This window comes from Hibiscus syriacus, unplaced genomic scaffold (genome assembly GCF_006381635.1).
Source record: "Hibiscus syriacus cultivar Baekdansim isolate YM2019G1 unplaced genomic scaffold, ASM638163v2 tig00113124_pilon, whole genome shotgun sequence".
Classification (NCBI taxonomy): Eukaryota; Viridiplantae; Streptophyta; class Magnoliopsida; order Malvales; family Malvaceae; genus Hibiscus; species Hibiscus syriacus.
This window is the reverse complement of record NW_024063444.1, coordinates 1,966,853-1,986,447: the sequence shown is the minus strand read 5'-3', so window position 1 is coordinate 1,986,447 and position 19,595 is coordinate 1,966,853. Positions and strand designations below refer to the sequence as shown.

The window sequence follows — 19,595 nt, the reverse complement described above, 5'->3', positions numbered from 1 at the left end:
TTCGAATATCAAAATATTACTCCAAATCTTTCAAATGTCATTTTTAATCCTTACTCAAGTGTAAAATTAAGTTTTAATCTTAAAATAATTTCAAAACAATTTTACAAAGTATTTCGAACCGTTTCAAAGCCAAAACTTCTAGATTGTCCAGAGGGAACCGATTCTCCCCAAGGGGTACCGATTCCCCCCTGAATGGTTTGGCTCCGAGAAAAACAAAATGCTCAGAGGGAACTGATTCCCCCCAAGGGGGTACCGATTCCCCTTGTGTAACGGTCGAAATATTTGAATTTTACACTTAGGGAACCGATTCCCCCCACGCTCCAAGCAGTTTTATTAATTATTTACACACTTAAACGACTCCATTTACTCCACTAATCATCACCAACGTTCAGAATCAATTGAAGGAGTATTTAAACAAGCTTAGAAGCCATTGATCAATAACAAGAAACAACAATCAACAAGAATCAAGAGAGAATCAAAGAGAAAACATCAAACCTCAAGTTTGAGCATTTTCAAGCCTATTTCATTCAATATTCATTTTTGCTTTCAAGAACACTTATTGTGCTCAATTGTATTATTCTTGAGTGTTATTTCTTTGTTCTAGAATTGTACAAACAATCTACCTTGTGAGGATTTCCTTGTAAGTTTGTAATCTTCTCTTTGAGAAAGAGTGTTCTCAAGAATTAGGGTATATTATTAATGGAGTTGTAAGGTTATCTCTTTGGCCTCAAAAGAAATAACAAATTAGTGAATTTGTTGGAAAATCCTTAGTGTGGATAGCTAAGGTAGTGGACGTAGACTTTGGTTGAGAAAGTCGAACCACTCTATATCGCTGTGCAATTACTTTCAATTTTCTGCAAAAGCTTCCACCAAAATTTTAATTGCCAATTCACCCCCCTCTTGGCCGATTCCATCGATCGATTAACTCAACAGTTGTATTATCCTATTTGGTTTGCTTAGTAGGAATGTAAGATTACAATGTTTGGTTGGAGGAATATAAGATTATTTGAGTGCATACTTTACTAAATTATCATTGTGATATATATATTTTTTAACAAGTAAAAATTTAATATTAAATATAAATATTTGAATGAAAATTTATAAAAATATTTTAATTATTACACTATCTAAGTTTAAAGAAAAAATATATTTAACATATAATTAATATAATTAGTATATCAAACTTCTAATTTTAAATAACTTTCATAAGTATCATATTTATATATAATATAATATAATATGAAAAATAATATTGTGATCTCGAATAAACAAATATATTAATTTTTAATGTATAAGATCTATTTTTTAATAACTCAAAATTAAATATTATTTTAAATAATTATATTTTTAAAATAATAATATTTTCACCTCATAAAATTATAAAATAATCAATATACTAATTAGTAAAAATATAAAACAATTTTAACTACTCAAGTTTATTAATATTTTATTAAAATAAATTATTTTTATATTATTATTATTAAGTTTATAATTTTGAGTAAAATACGAAAAAAAGAATTGAGAAGGATGTATCAAACAAAATTGAAAAGGATTTATATGATTTTTTTTATTATTTAAAGAATATTTATATTTAAAGTGGTAAAAATTGTTCATTACTTAAGAATTTAAAAATAACGATATTCTTACCATTTTAATTTAAAAATATTATTATTAGTAATAAATTATTACATGATAAATATAATATGTAATTTCGAAAAAAAATATTTTCTTATTAATGTTATGTGTTAAAAGAAACCTCTAGAATTTTCCTCGGTTCTCTCCACTAACCCTAAAATGAAATAATAAAAAAAAAAATTGGTCGAGGTTTCGCTTTCAGCCAAACCTATTAAACCCTCCCTTTTTATCTAGCGGTTTCGCTCGCTCGACAGTCAAGCTCAAATACAGATGATTTTCCCCTTAAATCTTCTATTTCCAGGTGATGTCCGTTCTTCTTCACTAATCTACACTTAGGTTTCCGTAACCCTAAAACTAATATTTTTTTGATTGTTTGGTTATGCTTGAAATTTATTTCTCTGGGTATGCAGTTTTGAGTATTCGACTACCAAAGATAGAGCTTTGGATGATTTTCTCTTCTTCTCGAGTTGCATGTGGATGTTATTTGTTTTATTTATTTGAGTTCTTATGATAATCTTAGACTTGTAATTTCTTAACTGTGTTTTAGGCATTGCCATTTTCGAAGTTTTTCTCTGATACTTTTGTTTTAGATGTTAGTTATTGAATAGGATCCTCTCGTTTCAGAAGATGAAAACGCGGCCGCTTTGCTAACGTGTTGTTTGCTTAATGTTGTTGTGGATGATGCAGGGATTTGTAAGGAGATAAGCTGTTCACTAATAATTTAACGTTTTTAATCAGGGCAGTAAAAAGGTTATGCCCGATATGGAAAATGAAATTTCGCGAGCGGAAGAAATAAAAAACCAAGCTAATGAAGCATTTAAAGGTACTAGAGTAGTGAGCATGCAAATCTCAGTATCACGGACGTTGATTTTGTTACATTGAATATTGATTGAGTTGAAGTGTTTGGCTCTGCATAGAGAAAGTTTAGAACGTGGATATTTTAATGAATGTTTTATTATTGCGACAATGATGTTTGCAATTTCATTGTGTTGAAGTTGTTGATTTGCTTTTGTTCAGCACACAAATATGGTCAGGCTATTGACTTGTACACACTGGCAATAGAGCTAAATAGTCAGAATGCAGTATACTGGGCCAACCGTTCATTTGCTCACACCAAATTGGAAGAGTATGGTAGTGCCATACTGGATGCTACTAAGGCAATTGAAGTGGATCCTAAATATTCAAAGGCATGTTTTATATAGTGAAACGATTCAGCCTTTTATACAAATATCTATTTTTGTTCTTGTTCTGATGGTTCTCCAACTTACAGGGTTATTACAGACGAGGTGCTGCTTATCTTGCAATGGGGAAGTTTAAGGAAGCATTGAAGGATTTTCAACAGGTACAAGGGCTATATATTGCAAAATTTGTTTGTTTCATGTCTTTGTTTAACTTATTTCATACAGAGGATGGTGCCGCTGTCTGAAATATATTTCTCATGCATCTTTTTTGCATATTTATTTTTCATGTAATAAGTGTAGCAATTATTTTTCATTTTAGTATAAATTCTCTTTGTTTTAATTTACACTCTAGGATTTATTGTAGAATGTTTCCTCCATTTAAGACTGAGCTTCACAAGTTGTTTCTCATTCTAGTGTTAGAGGTAGGGTTCGGTTGTTTTTTCATAAATGTCTTAATCGATTAACCTCCAACTTACGGGTAAACATAGGTTTAAATGACCTAACTGAACCAACTTTGCATATGTCCTTTAAGTCAGTCACTGACTTTTTTCCCTATGTTTTTTATTTTTATTTTTTGGGTTTAGTATAAATTCAATTCGAGTTTACTTTATATTATATAGTATATTGGTTTTAAAAAGCGCCCTAAAGCGCCTAGGGTCCTAGACGCCGAAAGCGCTCGCTTTATGCACACGAAGCGCCAGAAAGGCCGAAATTCACAAAAAAATACAGAATATTTATAAATTATCTTATAAATACTTAAATATCAAAGTGTCAATGCATATATTCAAAACTTATAAGTACTTAAACACCAAATATAACAAGTTATAAACAATTAAATACTTATCTACCATTAACCATACGACTATACGAGCATATTAATCTCAAAAGATGGTCTACACCAAAAGTAGTCTAAAGTGAGATGAACAAAAGTATTTTTCTAAACCCTCAATTCCTTATAACTAAAAATCCTCTAAATCGTCATCGTCATCAACTCGGACAACCCATCTCCTTCATCACTAGACACTCCAATATCTTCTTCCATCTCCTTCAACAACTCGCATTTTTTACCCTAGCCCGCCTAAACTAAAAGCCGATCTAAGCCTGATAATCTAATAGCCCGCTAAACCCTAAACAAGCCTAAAAATCGTATCTGCTAAAGCCCAAAATCGTATCTTCTAAACTCACGATTAAGCACCGATTAGCGCTTTGCTAAAAGCGTTGCAAAAGCGTCGATTACTACCGCTTAATGAATTCGTAGTGCTTTTGTTATGCTGAAGCGCCAGGGACCTCGCTCGAGTCGCTTAGCGCTTTAATTGCGCTTAAGCGGCGCTTTTTTAAACATAGTATATTACAAATATTTTTAAAATTAATAAAAATAATATATTAAGTTGGTTCAGTTGGTTGGTATGTTTATTAAATTCACAATAACCAACCTAAACTTACCCATTTTTAACAGAAGCCTATACCGAGTTAGCCAAAATAACCATCTTAACTGAAACCGACAAAAACAAGTGTGGCTGTTAAGTCGGTTTTAACCGACTTTTGCTCACCCCTAATTAGAGGTTGTACGGGCTAGTGAAATCTGCTTGGTAGCTCTAGATTTGATATAACTTCACGTTATCCATTTTATGAGCTGCAGTGCTGTACCTGCACATATGCATACATTTGCTTTTTAGCAAGAAAACGTGTAGGTTGACATTGTTGTTGTTTTACTTGAGGTCATCATATACTGCCATGTTTCTTTTTTTTCCTCTCCCTGGAAATTCATATAATTGCTATACGTTAAACGTGTGAAATGTGATTTGTGATGTCTGAAATATATTTTCTTCCCTCTGGAATCAGGTCAAAAGGATTTGTCCCAGTGATCCTGATGCTACCAAGAAATTAAAGGAGTGTGAGAAAGTAGTAATGAAATTAAAATTTGAAGAAGCAATTTCTGCACCCGAGTCTGAGAGGCGTTCTGTAGCCGACTCTATAGACTACCATAGCATAAGTATTTCATGTCCCCATTATATCTACAATTTATTCCTAATTTATTTATTTTTGAGGTGTTCTAGAAATGGTCTTCCACATTGGCATTAACGAAATTGCTTGTTCTATTTCTTTTTAAGTTGTGGAGCCACAATATTCAGGTGCAAGAATAGAGCGAGATGTTGTTACTTTGGACTTTGTTAAGAAAATGATGGATGACTTCAAGAACCAAAAGTGTTTGCATAAAAGGTATGTCTAGTAATTGCAGTTATGGATTTTGTTTCTTAAATGAAAATTTTGTTTGCTGAATAATATTATTGGTACAGATATGCATTCCAGATTGTCTTGCAAATGAGAGAAATGTTGCAGGCTCTGCCGTCTCTTGTTGACATTAATGTTCCTGATGGCAGTCATTTAACTGTCTGTGGTGATGTGCATGGTCAGGTAATTAACAGAGGATAAATGATTTGCTGCATTCAAGAAACACGATGATGTGTCACCATCCGTTGATGTTGGATGCAAGTAGCTATGATAATGTCTAAAGTACCTATCATTTACAGCTATGACAACATAGCTAACGGTGGAATAATTAGCATGCTTCATTTTTCATTCTTTTAGTGCTTTTTGTTTATTATTGTGTTTATTGTTCCATTTCTTGTAGTTCTACGATCTGATAAATATTTTTGAGCTTAACGGTCTCCCTTCAGAAGAGAATCCATATCTCTTTAATGGTGACTTTGTGGATAGAGGATCTTTCTCTGTGGAGGTCATCCTCACACTATTTGCATTCAAGTGCATGTGTCAATCAGGTGAAATCCACTTCCAACATTATTCTACCTCAAATTTCCTCCTTGGCCTTTACATGAATTGCATTAGTCCATTGTTTCCCTTTTATGCTGATTTAGATATTTAGATGCGTCTTTTCCACTTCTGTTTTCTTATTTGCTTAAATGAAATTGTCACTGGAGTATTAAGGAGCTTCATCTGAGCACTTCTTTTAGGACTCTAACAATGGATCTTCTTGATTGGAGATTCCATATCGATCCTCTTTATTGGACACTACCTAAATTGATAGTCTCTTCTGGAAGCTCTCTGATGTGATCTTCAGGACTTGTGGTTCCCTATTAGTATGATATATATACAATTTTGGTTTCACTTTGTTGCATTTAACATGGGAATTTTCAGCTATTTATCTTGCTAGAGGCAACCATGAGAGTAAGAGCATGAACAAGATATATGGTTTTGAGGGTGAGGTCAGGTCCAAGCTGAGTGAGACATTTGTGGAACTCTTTGCCGAAGTATTCTGTTATTTGCCTTTGGCTCATGTAATAAACCAGAAGGTTTTTGTAATTCATGGAGGCCTTTTCAGTGTTGATGGGGTGAAACTGTCCGACATCAGGGCAATAGATCGGTTTTCTGAGCCTCCTGAGGAAGGTAAAATGCAAATGGTGTTTTCCTTCAGTTTCTTTGAAGTAAGTTTGGTGCAATTTAATACGTAAAGTGACAACTATTGATTTTTCTTATTCTTAAGTTAAGGAACTACATTGCCTACATTTATTTATTCATCTTCTTTTATTAGTTCGGAATATGGTGGTTTCTCCAGTATTATTTGTATTTTATATGTAGCTTAGGAGGCATGGAACATTTTTATAGATTTCAATGCCCTTTTGGAAGGTTTAGATATACTTTCTACCTTTTTTTTCATTAAAAAAATACTAATAGAATTAAACTATAGAGTACAAATTTGCTTGAATTGTTTTCATGTCCTTTTTTACATCTTTGTGACAAATTAAACTTTATCATTTGTAGTCAGCATGACTATTGATTGTAATTAAATTCAGATGTAAAATGCACATTTTTTTTTATAAGATGTAAAATGCACATGAAAATATAGTAATCTAAAATTGCAAATCTATGAAGAAGCTGATGCAAATTTAGGAGCAAGAAGGTAGTGTAACATAATGATATGTTCTTTTGAATTTGTCTCATGGTTCTTTGCTGATTTCTTCAGGGTTGATGTGCGAAATACTTTGGAGTGATCCGCAACCTTACCCAGGACGAGGCCCTAGCAAGAGGGGAGTAGGTCTTTCTTTTGGTGGAGATGTGACAAAAAGATTCTTGCAGGATAACAATCTAGGTATTTATCCATTTGTTTGTGTACTTTGTTTTTAGTGAAAACACAAAAAAGTGGGAAACGAAATTGATGTTTGATTTTGGTGAATACATGCTTAATTGACAGATTTAGTTGTGAGGTCTCATGAAGTGAAAGATGAAGGTTATGAGATTGAGCATGATGGTAAACTTATTACTGTTTTCTCTGCTCCAAATTACTGTGATCAGGTAATTTAATCTCAAATTCTTTCTTCATAAATAGGATCATTCGTTAAGTTATCCTTAGAGGCCAGAGCTTGTGTAATCATCTCATATGAATATTTCTGTATGCAAAGAAGTTGTTTGTCTCTCTCATCTTGCAAGCTTCATATGGATAGTGAATGTTCATGCTTCTGACTTGTATTATGTAGTCATTGTTAAATGCATTATGCGTGTCCTCCATTTCCCCCCATTTTATTCTGCATTTTTACAATCATTTTCAACTACACGGCAATATTAAATAGTTTCAGGCATATTGTGGGGAATGTCAAAGTTCCCACTAGTATGCAGTGATATTTTGACCAGAGTGCTAGTCCTAGAACCCTTATATTGCCTCGGGCACAAAGGGGAAAAAATGCAAGCCCAAGTGAAGTAACGTGCAATATGTGTGTTGAGTTTGTGTGTGTTGATATACTTATTACTAAGTCTAAGACATAATAAATTTTAAAGTGAGGTCTATTTTATCTACAGAACATGCAATTTTTTATTAGTCAATATGCATGAATTCATCATGGTCCATGTCTATAGTTGAATACTAGTATAGAAATTGGTACTACCCATTTCTTACTCGGTCTGCTATTGTATTATTTGATCCTTCTGTTTGAAGTTGAAACAGAGTATTTTGGTTGGAAATTCTATTTTCCGTGTTGTATGTCTGCCTCCTGATTTGCTTGCTATTTTAGGTTATATATTTTGTAGTCTAACATGACTTATCAAATGGTTTGTTTCAGATGGGTAACAAGGGTGCATTTATTCGGTTCGAATCCCCTGATTTGAAGCCAAATATTATTACATTCTCAGCAGTGGTTAGTATTTTGTGGTGTTTTTGTTATTGTTGTTCTTAGGAGAATGGCCAGGAAAGGAAGCTTGAGTGACTGATTTGCATATCTGATTTGCTGCACAGCCTCACCCTGACGTCAAACCTATGGCTTACGCAAACAACTTCCTCCGAATGTTCCATTAGTTATACGGTAGTCATGCTCCATCCCAGTCCAAGTTTTTTGCTACAAAATCTTTGCAACTGCTTAGTGGTACAATTTTTGGCTATACAATGTCTTTCTACGGGTATTATTTTTCATGATACAAGCACCAAGCTTGTTCCTGTTCAGGAGGCTGCCAGAGAACTGGTAAACGTTGATAAATTCCCGTTGTGGTTTTGTGCTATTGTTTCTTTTTATAGGGTCGAACCAAATCGAAAATGTTGGACAGATGCCATTAAAAGATTTTAAAAGAAGATGAAGACACTTGCTGGCATTGGCAAAGAGTGTGCCGGTAGTTTTGTAAAATAGAGGTGATCTCTTCTCTGTATACATTAGGGGTTTATACTTTTGAAAATTTTCAATAGAATTTTCTAGTGTTTCTTGGATGGCTTTTTACTTCTTAATTAGAAAGGTTACAAAATATTTGAATTGTAGTGTTTACAGTCCGTATTAGGTTTATGTATGTAGTAAGATATTTTTCTTAACTTTTCAATATATATATGGGTTAAGATTTACTTGTACAGTTTAAGTTTTTTTTTTTACAGTCTGATGAGTTGAAATAAACAATTGAGTTTCATTTATTTATTTTTTTCCTAGCGAGTATTTTTCATTTTTGTTGATAAACTCAATTGTTTATTTTTATTCATTTAACGATTTTAAATTAATTTATTTATGAAAATGTACATTTTGTAATTGAATTTTATCTGAGAATGTATATTACTATGTAAAACAGGTAACGGACAAACAGAAATTAAATAAAATCAGCTTGGCCCCCAAGGTGGCATCATGCATATAAGAGAACTTTAACATTTTATATTGGGTTACGAAATATTTGATATTTCATCTCTCACCTAAAGTTATCTTGATCATTATTCTCCACTTATAGGTACAATATAATTGATGATTTTACTTAACATTTTATTAATATTAAAATCTGATTTGAAATAAATTAATTATTTAAAATATTGTATTGTTTTCATTTATGTAATATAAATTGAATAAAATAAAAAATAAAGCCAAAATAATTTATTTGAATACAATATTAGTATGTTTAAATTTGATATACGTTAAGATCGGTCCAACTTGTTTTTTGTACTATCAAATAATTTAAGATTATACATATCTAATTTTACATCCGAATCACAATCGCACTTCAGTCTTCAAAAAAGTAACTGATCTGATAAGAAAGATGCTGTCATTTTCATGTCTATTCATTACTGCTCACATCACATACATGGCATAACATAAAACATTTTCTTACATATGAAGCATTAAGATTTATGGGGAAAATCCATAAGCAGTTGCTACATAAAAACAAAGCACGTATCAACATACTGAAAATCCCATCTTCTCAAACTTTCTTCTTCCAATTCATTGATGAAACATAACAGAAAAAAAGTCACACTTCTGTCAACTTAGTCCTATGGAGGAGGGTTGGATATGTAACCAGTTTTGGGGTTAACATTTGGCCCTGGATCTTTATAATCCATTATTTCAATCATTTCCCTTGATGTTTCTGCAATTTCCTGCTATTCAAACATTCAAAAAAAACCAGTTTTAGACCCTAAAACCTAAATAAATCCGAGAGAGAGAGAGAGAGAGACCAACATCCAATTGAGCGTTGGATTCTTCGGACACAACAGCCTCCATCAATTTCCTGCTACAAAATCCTAAGAAAACAACAACAGAAAAGGTCGTACAAAATCAAACAAAAAAGAAATGCATGAGAGAAGATACAAAGTAATACCTTGACCTTGAGAGGAGGAGAGAAGCAAAAGCATTGAAAGAAGAAGTAATTTGAGAAAGCAAGATCGACCCATTGTTGAACAATTCTGTGAAATGGGTAGTTTTCGGCTTTTGGAAAATGAGAAGAGAGTTGAGGTTTTTGTCTACAGTTTCTTGAGGCTTAATGGGAGGAATTTGAAGGCATATTTTTTCACTTCATATATATAAAAAAGAGTGCGAGAAGACTAACTTGGCACATATTTTTTTTAGAAAAGTAATTACCATGGGCAATCAACTTTGGATTGTTCAATAATCTTTGGCAATCCTGGGTGCAGGTTAGCATCACGTTTTAAATCACGAAAAAATAATTTTATTCACGAAATAATGATTTTGTCACAGAGTTACACTGTCAATAGCATCAGCGATGACTACAGTCACGATAAACTCGAAATAATTAAAAACGCGATTACGATTGTGATTTAAAACATTGGTAAGCAGTATTTTGAAAATTGGACCGGATTGACTGGTTCAACCGGGAATCGTTACCTAGTTCGGTTCAATATACACCGGTTGAACCGTTACTAGTGAACCGGCAGGAACCGTTGAACCGTTCGAACCGAACTGGCTGAAAACCGAAAAAAATCGAAAAAAACGGGAAAAAATGGCCAATTTTTTTTTAAATTAAACCAAACAACGTCGTTTGTTAAACGAGCCAAGTCGAACTCGAGTATTGCTGAGCTCGACTCGAACTTAAAAACTTTAAAAGTAAACTCAACTCGACTCAAACTCACGAGCTAAAAATTATCAAGTTCAACTCGAACTCGAAATATAATATTGAAACTTGAACTCGAAAAGGCTTGAACTCAAAAAAAATTTAGAAGCTCAATTGAAGCCTAAAATTAAAGCTTGATTGAAGTGAAAGAATAATTCACTCAATGCTCACCAAAAGGCTCCATGATTTTGAATGCCAAATTACCTCTATTATTTATAGAAGTTAGTTGGGATGTTCTTCTATGTTTCTTAGCCATGTGAGATTGTTTTGTTCTCATATTTTTACTCTTTAGACTTTTGGGATGCTCTTCTATATTTCTTAGCCATGTGAGATTGTTTTAAAAAAAAATTAAGTCAAACATATCATTTTGTTATGATTTTTTTAGCCCCAAATTTATTTTTTAATTATAGTTATATAATTATATTTATTATTTAATATGTTTTACCTTAAATATTATGTTGTAGTTAATTTGAATCATTTTGTTTCACTTGATTTTATGGTTTTTAACTTATATATGTTATGACTTGCTTTGAATATGACTTGTGATATAATTATTTAAGTTTTTAAATAATTATGACGTCGTCCGGTTCTTTTGACCGGTCAAATTAGTTCTACTGATTAAATCAGTGAACCGACCGATCCGATTCTAAAAACCATGCTGGTAAGCATATACTTTGCACACAACAACCACTGACCAGACCTTACGTATACCAGTTATGGGTTTTTTCTTATTCTATTGTCGAAAGAAATATTTGTTTCAAAAGGCAATCTGAAAGGATAAACTTTCATTGTTGGCAGATTAGCTCGAATATTTTTTTAATATATTATGAACTTTTTATATATGTATGGATTATTATTTCATATATTGATGGTAAAGTTTTATTTTTCATCCTCATCGTGTATATTGTTTATTTATTTGGAATATTCATTAAGCACAAACGATGATGGATTAAAATCGTTTGTAAAAAGAATCAACCGTTGATATATCAAATATTTTATAATAAAATTCATATTTTTTTAATTAGTCCAGAGTAATAAAAAAATAATATATGTTTAAAGATAATTTTTAACTATTTGACATGTAACGCTTATACTCCTGGTATTTTTAATGTTCGAACATGGAAGCTCAAAAAATAACAATAATTCTTTTACCACAATGTCGTTTGATTCGTGCTAAAACTAATATCTTTTGAGTATGATATAAACTTATTTATAACGTTAACTTCTTTTACGTATATGTAACACTTTAGGTATTTTTTTTACAACAATTCACATAAACTATGCCAATAATTAACGTATGTGCAGTTTCATAAAGCTACTCTGAATAGTACTTACAATATAGATTTTGATTCTGATTTTAGATGATGAACTTGGCTAAGGACCGAAAATATAATGACTGAATGTTTGATACTAGAAATGGAATAACTTAACAAATTTGGAGCGCTAGAGCAATTAGATAAAATCATTTAGTTTATTCTTTGAGAAAATCGCCTCAGTGACCAAAAAAAAGTTATAATATACGATTTTAACCAACTTTTTTTGGATTTGCCAAAATGACCAACAAAATCGCAACGCGAAATAAAAATCGCAACGCGATCCCCAGAATCGCAAATCAGTTTCCAAAATCGCAACGCGATTCTTGAAAATCGCGATGCGATAGTACAAATTCGCATTGCGATTTTCCATAATCGCAACGCGAATATGAAAATCGCAACGCGAACACATAAATCGCAACGCGTATCCGTAAATCGCAACGTGTATCCGTAAATCGCAACGCGTATGGGTAAATCGCAATGCGTATCCGTATATCGCAACGCGTATCCGTAAATCGCAACGCGTATCCGTAAATCGCAATGCGTATCCGTAAATCGCAACGCGTATCCGTAAATCGCAACGATAATCCGTAAATCGCAACGCGTATCCGTAAATCGCAACGATAATCCGTAAATCGCAACGAGAATCTGTAAATCGCAACGATAATCCGTAAATCGCAACGAGAATCTGTAAATCACAACACTTAAATTTTGGGTATATAACACTGAAATCATAAACTAAATCCCTAAATCGCAACTCATTCCATCTCCATCTATCACTCTCTCCGGCGACATCCGTTCCTATATCCAACGACATCCTTCCCAATCCGGCAACAGGTTTTAGTTTCGCAGCTCGTCTGTTTAGTAAATTAATTTACAACCATGAAATCATCTAATGTTGATCATGTTTGGATAGATTTGTGTTTTGGAGGGTCATGGGATAATGTTCATGGTGTTTTACAATATATGCCTTTACCCATGAATCTTCAACTAAAATTGTCTTTACAAAAGTTAACTTATGAAACTCTAATGCTACGTGTTTCAAATAAATTGAATTTAGAGCCCCTAAGTGGATTTAGGCTATCTTATCAGAGAAATGGTAAAGTTTATTTGTTAACCGACAATGAAGATGTTGAACGATTCATTGCTTACATTAGTGTTTCACAAGATGATGTTACATTGTATGTTGTTGAACCTAGAAGTAGTATTGTTGGGTCAGTAGCGGGTAGTAATCAACTAAGTTTTTCTCAAAACCCACAACCTTTCTCTAATCCAAATCCCAATCAACTTTCAGCACCAAATTCCGGTTTTCGTATTGACCAGTTAGACGATGATGAGCCAACAGAAAAAATTGTGAGTACTAGTCAGTATTCGAAATTTGGTCTTGGTCAATATCCGGACTTTGATATTGGTCAATACACGGATTTTGATGATGTTTCAGAAGAAGAAACAGACCATGTGTGTAATGATTTTAATATTGGTCAATACCCGAATTTTGATGATGAAACACCCGTTGCCGAGGAAGATGTTGTGATGATAATGAGGAGGAAGTTACGACTGTGAATGAACATGTTGAACATCCATTCTGTAATTCATATAATCCTGAAGAAGAAAAATAAGAAGAAAAAGTCCCCGAAGAAAAGAAAATGCCACGGGAGTATAACTGGAATATGCCAGAATTACTTCAGTTACCGGAAGAAGAGTTGGCAAAGAAAGCAGTTGATTGTTACACAAAAGTTATTCGTGTCAAGAAAGATGATTGTTTTGATACAAAGGAAGACTTGAAGATAGCTTTGTATACGAAATGTGTGGAAGATGGCTATCAACTAAAAGTTAACAAATCAAGCAAAGATCGTTTCGAAACAAGGTGTATGATTGACAAAAACTGTACGTGGCGTATGATTGCAAAGAGAATAAAAGATTGCAAAATGTTTCAAGTTAGGACTTTTATTGATAAACATACATGTTCAAGAACCCAAGTTTTTCCTCACCATAGACAGGCAAACAAAAAGGTGTTGGGTGGTTTTCTGGCTGAGTTAATGTTTTTGAATGGCAGGGTATATCGGGGACATGAAATTATGACTGACATGAATGCTCGGTTCAAGATTAGTATATCATATTCTCAAGCTTGGAGAGCCAAATGTTATGCCTTGGAATTGTTGAGGGGGTCGCCAGAAGCATCGTTTGCCCAACTGCCGGCTTATTGTCACAATTTAAAGCTGAAAAATCCTGGGTCGGTAACTCATATCAAAACAGATAGAGATGGACGCTTTGAGTTGCTGTTTATCGCCATTGGTGCTACGGTTAGTAAATCAATATAATTTTGTTGACTCATTTTTGTTAGTTACATGCATTTCACATTTAAATGATTATATTTCTTGTGTATATTATTTTGTAGATTCGTTCGTTTATTACTTGCATGCGCCCAGTTATTATAGTTGACGGAGCACATTTGAAAGGTCGATACCTTGGAGTAAACTTATTAGCAGTAGCCATGGATGCTAACAATGGGATATTGCCAATAGCTTACGGGGTTGGCAAATCTGAAACCTCTGATTCATGGACATGGTTTATGGGGCATCTTAGGGATTGCATAGGTCCTATTAGCAATCTGACAATCATATCCGATAGGGCAAACTCAATTGACAACGCTGTTAGAAGGTGTTTCCCAGATGCTTTTCATGGACTTTGTGGTGTTCATTTGTATAGAAATCTAAAATCAAGGTCTGCTGGTATAAAAAAGCACAAATGGACATACTGGAAGGCTGTAAAAGCTTATCGGGAAGTGGATTTCAATAAGCATATAAATTGTTTAAGACGTGTTTTGCCTCAGTGTGCTCAAACACTAGAAGATGTCGGGTTTGAAAGATGGTCAAGAGTACATCAACTTGGAGCAAGATATGGTTTCATGACGTCTAATAGTGCAGAATCAATCAACGCTCTAAGTCGTCATTCCCGGAAATTACCCATTACTATGTTAATGGAGTTTTTTCGAGCCTCTATTCAACAGTGGTACTACAAGAAAAGAAACCATGCAGGTATTATTTCTTTGAATTCGTAACTTATCATATTTATATATTTTACTAAGTATTGTTTATTTAAATTTACAGGAACATTGGAACATCGTGTTACACCATGGACTGAAAAAAAGATAACGAAACGTGTTGTGAAGTCAACGTCATGGAGAGTTGAACCATGTTCAAACACTTTGTTTCAAGTACTGGATAATAACTTAAATGGGCTAGTCGATCTAAATGCAAAGACGTGTAGTTGTATGAAATGGCAAACATCTGGTTATCCGTGTGGCCATGTTATAAAAGTTGCTCTTCATTTAAACCAAGATGATTCAAGCGCATACGCTATGGATTGCTACACTACAGAAGTTTATCGACAGACTTATGCCGAGATTGTCTACCCTATTCCACATCCTTCTGAGTGGGACATACCAGATGACTTACAAACAGTTTTGCCACCAGCCATGGACAGAAGGCTACCTGGCCGACCAAAAAGTCACGATCGTATACCGTCTAAGGGTGAAGAGAAGAAGAGATCGACATGTAGTCGGTGCAAGGAAAGTGGTCATACAAGGTTGACATGTGGATCACCAGTGCCATCAAAATCATCTTTTCCTCTACCAAAATGGATCCTCATCAAAATCCAAAGCTCATATGGTGTCAAGCAAAAGGCAACCATCTTCAAAATCCCAATCACAATTGGCTTCACCTTTTGGGACTGTTAACTTAGGTGATTTTTAAATGCAAACGTTGTATTATGTGGATTTTATGTGTGAACTTTTAACATTTTCAGTTGAATTAATGACTCAGGCCAACCATTTTGACTTAACCAACTCTTGTTATTCAGTTGTTATCACTATTAGACATGCATTTGACTATCGCAACACGGAAATTACAATCGCAACGAGAGAATCGCAATGCGAAATGAAAATCGCATTGCGATTCTCTCGTTGCGATTTTCATTTCCGCATTGCGATTTTCATTTCGCATTGCGATTCTCTCGTTGCGATTTTCATTTCGCATTGCGATTTTCATTTCGCATTGCGATAGTCAATTTTGCCTTCAACATAATGCAGATTGAAATCAACAAAATCAACCATTACATTTCAATCAATTAAACAAGCACAAATAAGAATTATATTCGCATCAATTACACAAATCAACTTTTACAAATCATCTTTTACAAATCAATTAAACAATCAAAAATAAGCAATAATTCTTATTTCCGATCATCTACTATTGAATCAACTTTTACAAATCAATTAAACAATCAAAAAACAATCAATTAAACTATTGAATCAACTTTTGCAGCCATACATCATTTTCACGCAGTTCACTTCTGAGATTAACCTGCAGAAACCAAACATTTGCTCAAACAACACTTTCTACACATCTAAAACCTACAAACAGCAAATTATTGAATTCTAGGTACTTAACCTAACATTTTCAAACCAAAAGTATATAAACTTACCAATTGTTTATGGACATTTTTATAACGCGGATGCAGGTAGGCAGCGTCTCGTATATATCGATTTAGCCATATAATGCCGAAACCACAAGCCTACTGCATCTCTATCTCTATCGGTGGGAGGTAGATACTTGATGCTTCCCGTCGTCAAACGCTCCAACGCCAAGCATACGAGAGAACCACAATCTCCTCTGGCTCCGCTCGTTTGTTGTGGCGCGGTCTCGTCTCTAATAACTGTAATATTGAGCTTCTTTGGCTTCTTGTTTCCAGAACGAGTCCAATAATTGATCGCATCCAAGAATTTAGCCAAATGAGAGCTCCATCCCTTAATAACATCTCTTAAATCAGCCAATGATATGTAATTTATCATGCTGTCATACACTATTGTCTTAAGGGATGGGAGCTGAAGCTCGACGAGAATCCAATGTTTACGTTCCAAAACAGGGATAAACACCTGCAATCATAAGTAATAATTCATTCATTTGCGCACTTATTTTATAAAACCTTTAAACTCAATCTAAAATAAATACTAACCTTATCGACCTCCCACCATGCAGGATAAAGTTTAGCTTGTCCATTGCCCAAATCAAATGATTCATTTCATGCATTCTTCAAGTGAACGGCGTGAAAAGACGTCGGCATAATTGTATATCGTATATTTTTATTTTTCTTAAGTTTTCTTATTATTAGAAGACGTGTCACCCACGCATCGATATGCTGTTTTACAAAAAAAGACATATATTAGTGACTTACATAAATTTAAAAAAAAATTAATCAAATTGAAATATAAGAAAAATATAAGACTTACCCCCCCATCGAAATAGCCATTGTCTTCGACCCCTAATAATACGCCCCACCAAGACCGATCAAGCAACAAATAGATATCATCGGTGAGCTTGCATATGTCAGTGAAACACCCCTGGCTCCGCTCATGTAGATAAAAATCAACAGCGGTCTTAGCCCAAAGGGTGTTATCCAGAATTGTGTCCGGTAGTTGTTCCCTCTCCTCTTCAGATACCGGTATGGTACTGGCCGGTAACTCATACAAGAGCCAACTTGAATCCATCATGTCCGGCACGTCAGAGGGTTTCTCAAGAAGCCTACATATGACGCCATGTGAATCGGGCTCTTGAATGGTGGGAGGGACCTCTTCAATGATGACAGTGGCCTCTTGAACGGTGGGAGGGGACTCTCGAGGAATGATAGGGGGGGGCCTCTTCAACGATAGGAGTGGACTCTTGAGGGATGACAGGCGAGTCGGGCTTCTTCTTGCGGTGTCTTCGCACTATTGGGGTGTACGGAGACTTAATAGCACGTGCACGCTGTCTGATGCGTGAACTCCGTCGTGCAAGCATAACCCGACGTAAAGCATCCACTCTATCGGGCCGCTAAATAATTAAATACAAAATCAGTAAATAAACAGACATGATATTTAAACAGTGAAAACAAAGACAAATATGTTTCAAACTTGCATTGTATTCACCCAAGTCATTATTCTATCATAGTTCACAAAATGCATCAGATAACAAAGAAAAATATGTTTCAAACTAATACCCTGAAGTTAGTATTTGTCTTTGTTTTGTCTTTTGGTTGAAAGTAAATTTATCCATTCAAGTTTCAATTTGCAGAAGAAGAAATAGTTTACTTTCGCAACACGAAACTTAAAATCGCAACGCGAAACCAAAATCGCAACGCGAAATGAAAATCGCAACGACAGAATCGCAATGCGAAATGAAAATCGCAACGAAAGAATCGCAACGCGAAATGAAAATCGCAATGCGATTTTGGTTTCGCGTTGCGATCTTGTCGTTGCGATTTTGGTTTCGCGTTGCGATTCTGTCGTTGCGATTTTCATTTCGCGTTGCGATTTTGGTTTCGCGTTGCGATTTTAAGTTTCGTGTTGCGAAAGTAAACTATTTCTTCTTCTGCAAATTGAAACTTGAATGGATAAATTTACTTTCAACCAAAAGACAAAACAAAGACAAATACTATTTCACAGTGTTAAAGAATACACAGTTTAGCAGAATTGGCAGCAACCGAACAAATTTACTTTCAACCAAAAGACAAAACAAAGACAAATACTATTTCACAGTGTTATAGAATACACAGTTTAGCAGAATTGGCAGCAACCGAACAAATTTACTTTCAACCAAAAGACAAAACAAAGACAAATACTATTTCACAGTGTTATAGAATACACAGTTTAGCAGAATTGGCAGCAACCGAACAAATTTACTTTCAACCAAAAGACAAAACAAAGACAAATACTATTTCACAGTGTTAAAGAATACACAGTTTAGCAGAATTGGCAGCAACCGAACAAATTTACTTTCAACCAAAAGACAAAACAAAGACAAATACTATTTCACAGTGTTAAAGAATACACAGTTTAGCAGAATTGGCAGCAACCGAATAAATTTACTAAGCAATCTAAGTGAAATGGCTAATCTAAGTGAAATTACGAGTAAATTTATCATTAAGTTAAATATGGAAAATCTTAAACTTACCTCGTTGCGTAGAGTATGAACCTCATTCTGCAACGATACTATCATCTCACGTAGAGCGGCAACCTCACCACGTAAAGTTGACACCTCCACACGCCATGCACCATCGTTATCGCGTAGAGTACCGATCTCCTCACGCAAGGCATTGACCTCATCACGTAACTCCCTTGACTCATCCCGTTGAGGTGGAGGTGGAGAACAGGGAGATAGGAGTCGTGGCATCTTTGCCGGTCGCCTATCATGAGGTGATGGTGGAGAAGAGGCTCGATGATGTGACGGGATAGGTGATGGCTCTCGTTCTAGAGGTGTATAGTCGGGTCGATCGGGTGATGGCTCTAGGTGAGGTGATGGCTCTCGAATTGGAGGAAGTGGATGCTGCTCATCATCCGTGCCATCAAAAAAATTCTGACTAGCTTGCCACCAATCAGTGGCAAGCTCTTCCTCCGTGGGTGTCAGTCTTTGTAATGGAATGTTAGCCTCCTAAAATATAAAAACTCAAACAAAGTTAAACGTCTACTATTAATAACTTGTTTATATATTATATGAAAGTATTTGTGTTAACTTACATTATTTATTGTGGCATATGGTATTAAGTCTTCCCAATCCAACAGAGTTTTCCTCTTCCAGGAAATAGCCCTGGGAATATCATTTGACGTTTTTAT

General features: G+C 34.4%; 1 protein-coding gene across 1 annotated transcript; it reads left to right on the top strand.

Moving 5' to 3' along the window:
* The first annotated feature begins 1,861 nt into the window (after nt 1-1,861).
* On the top strand, nt 1,862-8,482 carry LOC120185540 (serine/threonine-protein phosphatase 5-like). The gene is made up of 13 exons (XM_039189727.1): nt 1,862-1,936; nt 2,323-2,458; nt 2,653-2,822; nt 2,906-2,977; nt 4,659-4,809; nt 4,928-5,036; nt 5,114-5,231; nt 5,449-5,596; nt 5,973-6,221; nt 6,799-6,924; nt 7,027-7,127; nt 7,889-7,963; nt 8,062-8,482. Exons 2-13 carry the CDS (start codon nt 2,389-2,391, stop codon nt 8,119-8,121), a joined length of 1,449 nt encoding a protein of 482 aa, XP_039045658.1. The 5' UTR covers nt 1,862-1,936; nt 2,323-2,388; the 3' UTR covers nt 8,122-8,482.
* The last annotated feature ends 11,113 nt before the right edge of the window (nt 8,483-19,595 follow it).